At 34.0% G+C, this 6348-nt stretch overlaps 1 protein-coding gene across 7 annotated transcripts in view; it reads right to left on the bottom strand.

Moving 5' to 3' along the window:
• Window positions 1-359: 359 nt before the first annotated feature.
• The window catches only part of CSNK1A1 (casein kinase 1 alpha 1), a 43295-nt gene continuing 37306 nt past the window's right edge, over window positions 360-6348 (bottom strand). For 3 of the 7 annotated variants that reach the window (XM_070414628.1, XM_070414626.1, XM_070414630.1), the window contains one exon: window positions 360-2825. In XM_070414628.1, the coding sequence (XP_070270729.1) occupies window positions 2818-2825 (8 nt within the window). In that variant the 3' untranslated portion in view covers window positions 360-2817. Of the gene's footprint in view, window positions 2826-5914; window positions 6114-6348 lie in introns of those variants that run through there. The other 4 variants (XM_070414624.1, XM_070414629.1, XM_070414633.1 and 1 more) reach the window with 3 other exon arrangements.

The raw sequence follows: 6348 nt of genomic DNA, 5'->3' as shown, positions 1-6348 counted from the left end.
TGCTGAATTTTGCAGGAGCTGAGCTGAAAGCGTCTAGGCCACCCCTTCTTGAAATTCTCATGGTTCACTCTAGACAAGGCATAAGAACTTATTCTTGATAGCTGGTTTAGCAAACATCAGGGAAAACTAGCTCATTGGCTCGGGTTTTAAAAATCCTTGTTTGTTCTCTTTTATTGTAATGAAATTAAGTTTGTAATTGTTACAGTATACTCTGTTTAAAACATTAAATAGTACTGCAAGGACTGGTAGAGATAAAAATATCTCTTAATACTTGTTGATAAAATATAATAAAAGCAACCCCCCCCCCCCCCCCCCCCAAGATTCTACTTGTAAGCCTTAGGAGCATGAGCACAACCATATGGGGAGGAGATAACCAGTCTCTCCCTTCATATATATTTTTTTATTTTCTTGTTATACCTTCCCAAAACAGACATTCAACAGTAGTTAGAATGGCCATCTCCCAACATTAAAAAAAACCTGTAACCCCCCACCCCCAATGGGTGAACAAAGTAAATAGTAGTAACCTAGAGTTCAGCTGAGTGAGCCATTGTGGAGCCTTAAGTGGTGAGGTCTTCCAATTTCAGTGATGTGTCTTCAACTTGTATCATCATTTTAGTGGAAAAACATAATTTAATTTTGGTGGAATGAGATTCATCTCCCAACAGGATTAGTAAACAGCATTCACTGAGTTTCAAATTCTTCTTTTGTGAACTGAGAAGAAAATGAATGGTAGCTAGAAGATCAATGGGATTCCAGCTCCAGCTGCAGATGGAATGACGATATACCAGGACAAAAACACCTATATTTTGATTTACAAAGCTAACAGCAGTTATAAATCTGCAACTTAATTACAGACCAACTACACCACAACCTTTTCAAATGGCAAAAATACAAAAAAGTGTTACAAAAATATTTCAGAAAAAGTGCATAGTCTAAGTGCATAGTAAATAAAAGCACTGAAAAATATCTTGCTAGAGGGAGTTCAGCTTGGAAAAGTTATTACCAAAGCTAAACATTTTTATTTTACACAAGCTATACTCAAAAATAGCTTTATGAGACTGATTTCTGGCTAAAAGTTTCAAAGGGTTTATTAGTCAAGAAACAAATACCTTAACTGACATGGGTGGATAGAAAAGAAGCGAAGCTGCCTACCCCACAACTTCATACTCATGATTTCTGCAGTTATGATGGTGCTAATATATGTAGTAATCACGGAATTATTGCTGAAGTAGTTTTGAAATAAAAAAGAAAAATTAAGCTTGACACAATCTGACCAAACTAGTGTCAATTTACAATTTCAAGATTATTTTACAAAACACCTACATTTTTTTTACACAATAGGCAGCATTTTCAGACGAAAGTACTTTTAAATTTATTCTGACATGCTCTAAATGAATAAATTACAGTTAAAAAAGAAGTCAACTAATCTTTCTCTTGGGTCTGAAAAAGAAAAGAGCCGCATATAAGATTGAGACAAGTGCAGAAAATTTACAGAAAATGAGTGGGTTAGGGAGGGTCAATGATCACATTAATCTCACATGGTGTGATGTTCTTCAAGGTTAAGAGTCAATCTGCTCAGAGCCAATTAACAAAAAATTTAAAGAAAAACTTCATTCTGCAATTAAACCCTTTAATGCTTTCATTTATCCAAAATCAGTCCAGCTGTTAGTCTGAGGCTGCTGGAGTTACAATAACCAAGTCCTAGCAGTTGCAGCACTAGGTATTTGTGCCTGCAAGTCATTTAAAAAAAGAAAAAAAGAATGCCTTTCTCCTCCAGACCAAAAGTTTAATTTGAGTAACAGTTTTAACACTAAACCTAAAATGATTTACAAAGGGGTTTTATGTAACAAATGGCTTGAAGTAGTCTATTAAAAAATTGGGGAGATTTTGATTTCATAGTGACTCAGCAAGGCATTTTTGTTGTTTAAAAAAACAACCCTCATTTCCTTACAGAAACAGTTTTTAGTTTTTAATGAACTTGTAAACAAAAAGCTCCCATTTCAAAATAAAAACAAAATCCCAGATCATATAGATGTTTACAGTGATTACATTTATCTAAGCAACATACATACATATTCAGTTTTAAGATGTTAACTAAATTTCTGTGACAAATATGCTTTTTTTTTTTTTAATACCAAGAACATTATAGAGTTAATGCAGAGTCCTAAGGATAATCTAGTAGTCACTAAGTTTTTCTTAAGTCTTCACTTTAGATGCTGTTATTTCTAGCACAGGTAAGCAGGCAGTCTTTCATATGCTCAAACACTGGAATCTTTGGTTGCTACCGTTATCAGCTGGCTTGCAAACAAGAAGCCAACCATTTTAAGAATGTTTTAAGTGAACAACTTGCAAACCCCAGGGGTGGATAAACCCTAAGAATGCACAATTGTGAGCATTTACAACCATCACAACTGTGGCTGAAGACTGTTCATGCCGTTCTTCTGAAATGAGATCTCAAAGCAGTATAGTTCAAAGAAAAAGATTTTAACAAAAAATTGGCATATGCACAATTTCTCCACCAATTTGTGGTGTCAACCATTTAGTTAACTTTTCCACTTGAAAAAAATGCAATAGAAAACTGGACACCATGTTTCACTATCTCAGTTAATATTCACAATTACAGCGGCTACAACTCGGGACACAGCATCACCAATGCTGCCCAGAGCCAGTTTATACTGAAATTAAGTTCTTTACACCAAGTAAATGGTTGTCCACAACCACTGGCTAGTGTACATATGAACTAAAATTTCTAGATTTTGGGAGAAACAAATGCTGCTCCGATCATCTGCACTGCTTCTTCTGTTCCTTGATTCATGCTTAGAAACCTGTAAAAAAAATAAATAAATAAGTAAAACAGGAATAAAAGGTTAAAATTCCAAGTTAAAAAAAATTCTTAAGCCACACCCAAATTAAGGAAATTAGTTAGATCACACCCAAATTAAGGAAATTAGTTAGATCTGAGCCAATGATTACTTTAGAATTGTGACTTGATTTTTATCTATTTGAAAATCATGAGCTGCTTTTTTTTATAAAAAAATCAAAACAGAAAAATAAGAAACGTTTTTGTTCTGGATATTTCTAGGTAGGAATAGTGTGCAGTGACTTAAAGCCTCTCAATCAGCATACAATCCTCAAGCTACAGAAATAATGGTAATTCCTATAAGTCTGTTTTTTTAATTTTATTTCTGTGCTTCTAGTACCTAGAACATATTGTTTACAACTATTTGTCAAATAGATGGAAAACAGATTGTCCTAACAAATGGAAAGTATAGTTTTAATCATACTATGTATGAGTAGGATTTTTCTGCACATTATTTCTGATACAAATAAGGAACAATAAGTTTAAATAAATGTATTCAAGGCATAATTATTTAAGTTATTCCACTGAACACAAAACTGAATATGGTTTTTTAAAAAGAAACTTTGGACTCAAAATTTTTTTATCTCCATCAGTTGCATTTAAAAGGCTAGGTTTTTGTCTCTGATTTGAAAATGTAGATAGGTTGCTCTTTTGGCTTTATTTACTTCTCATGCCTTCCCACCCTACAAACACTCCCCTCAGCCACAATTAGACTCTAGGGCAGTGATGGCAAACCTATGACACGCGTGTCAGAGGTGACACGCGAACTCATTTTTTTGTTGATTTTTCTTTGTTAAATGGCATTTAAATATATAAAATAAATATAAAAAATAAGTTAGGGTTTTTCAAAATGCTGACACGCCGAGCTCAAAAGGTTCACCATCACTGCTCTAGGGCAAGCATGTGAAACTCGCGGCTGGTGGCCCACATGTTTGACATGCTTACTGGGCTACACGTAAAGGCATGTTACCCTTATAGTCAGATCTATTTGATCTCTCACTTCCTTAGCACAAACCATATTTCTGTCAATCACAAACTGCTCCTTTTTTGAAATATTCTCTCACTTGCTAACTAGGAGTTTGTCTTTTATCTGAAGTCAGAAAGTCATCTTCATTCATTTAATAAAAATACTGTGCTACACTTCCTTGTCTCTCCATAGTGCCTAAAACAAGGCTAGGAACAAACAGATCTTTATTGCCTGTCCCAAGTACTATGTTCATAAAGCAAATGCCAAAAATAAAAGAAACTTTCTGAAAATGTACTTTACCACAAGGAATATCATTACCTGGTATATATTATTGATAGGATTACCAAGGTAAGCCATTAAAAAAGAAAGGCTACCAAATCAAACCTGATTTAAAAATCTGACCATATTCTGTAATCTAATACCAATTTTAAAATACAGAGTATTTTAAAGCAAATTAAAACTATGTATGAATTAGTGAAATAAAATGACCTTTTTTGTGATGAGCATTTGATTTAAAGTACTGCAATTATTCTTAAATGCCATAAAAAAAGTTTTCACAACTATGAATATTGGGTTTTCTTTTATCATAGCTTGCTTACATAATTATATTGAATAATTACTATGTTGAATATTTAAACAGCTTTAAATGGGAACCATAGTCACTAACAAACTAAAAAGGAAATATGTTACATTGGAGGCATATTTTTAAAACTCTTGTGTTTTTAACAGGGATAAAAATTATATCTAGGTAAGAATTTTATCTGTTCATCTTTTAATATGATTTGAAGAACTGCTAGGTCAATTAATTACAATTGTTATGGATTGGTTAAAGGCTAGCCTAACAATATTCCTGGTACAATACAACAGTCAAATCCAGATTGAACTCTTCAGGTTAGCCGGTAGTAGGTAGGACACTCCGCCCAGGGATCAATGTTTCTCCAGTGAATTGTCCTAAGATGTTACTAAAGTTTGTTCAGAAAAAAAACCCCAACAACTCAATAGGAGCATCCAGGAGGTATCCGACATTCCATCTTCAAGTACTAAGCATTCTTTTCCCCAGTGTGCTTGGTTTTGATCTTGTAGTTTAGGTGGCATCTCCAGGTTTCTCAAAGTTCAAACTCATCTTCACTGCAACAACAGTTAAAATAAAAAATGGGTGCCTTTGTTCCTAAAAAAAGAGGGGAAAGAAAAGTTAAAACAGGTTTGGAGGGTTACTGTGACAGATCCAAGAGTTAATAGCTATATTTAAGTTTCTTTTTAAATCTGTGAAAGAAAAAAAATGTTTATTTTTATATAACTAACCAGGAGATTCTATCCCTCAATATGAAAAGTATGTATCTGCTCCTATTTGTGAATTAAATTCAGATGTCCCTGAAAATTTTTTATAGAGCCACAAACTAGTTCAAAGGGATTTTTATGCAATTATAGTAAGGCTTAAAAGTTTATGATGGGCTTTTAAAATCCTTTCACAGTATAAGACATTAACTTTAAAAAATTTTTAAATATAATATTCATATTCATTACTATGTAATGTCATTTATATTAATTAACTTTTCCTATAACATGCTTATGTGGTTTTCTTTTTTTGGTCACACAGAATCAAGCTGACAGAATCTGAAGCAGATTGGCAGTATAAAAGTTAAAGAAAAAAATTAAAGAACCTATAATAGCTCTTCCTTCTCCACAGAAAAGCATTATATTAGGAAAGATAAAGGAAAAAGATTTTATTTTTATCACTGTAAATAAGATAAATGACAGCTTAAGTATACCAAGTATACATCATCCCTAAACTGCATTAAAAAACAGACTGATGATCTGATTTCTTGTCTTTCCTGTCACAGAATTCATTCTGCTACAGATCTCTGAGTTTGCAGAACTTTAAAATACCTGTTACAATTGATTCCTTCCCCAAATGGTAGATGGTCTGCATTATACTCCACTGAGTCACAGTGACACTCTTCTGGGTCTTCTGAATGGTTGTATCATCCAGACAATCTGACAGGTTGCAAAGTTTGACAGGTCCGGCAAGCCTTGAAGATGTGGGCTTCAAATCATCACAAATCAACTCTTGCACACTCATCTTCATTTCCTGTTCATTTGCTTTAGTTCTCTTCTCTCCAGGTTTATTGTTCCACAGTGAAAAAAGCTGACAAAAATTTCAGCAAGCAGATGCAGCTCCCGGGTACTTCCTTGAACTGAGTGTATTCAGAGCACACCAGTCGCTCCAGATATTTCAAGGTCTTCCCCTGTGATTTGGGTTACGTTGCTAAGTGACCAGCCACGTTCCTAGCAGCAATTGGTGAAGTCAGAAAAAGTTAAGCTAGACATAAATGGTAGGTGAAGCCCAGTAAATACTGGAAGGTAATTCAAGGAAGACCATGGATATGGTAGGATAATGTGATGAAAAACCATTACTAATCTCTTGAATGCCAACAATTTGACATCCAAGTACTTATGACAAAACTATGCTTAGTACTGATGGCTGGAGTAGTGAACTGATTGATAGATGGGTTAAGGTGAT

This window comes from Myotis yumanensis, unplaced genomic scaffold (genome assembly GCF_028538775.1).
Source record: "Myotis yumanensis isolate MYYU_CA2020_CCGP unplaced genomic scaffold, mMyoYum1.0.hap1 SCAF_5, whole genome shotgun sequence".
NCBI classification, from domain to species: Eukaryota; Metazoa; Chordata; class Mammalia; order Chiroptera; family Vespertilionidae; genus Myotis; species Myotis yumanensis.
The sequence above is the reverse complement of the archived record's forward strand: the minus strand, read 5'-3'. Positions and strand labels throughout refer to the sequence as shown.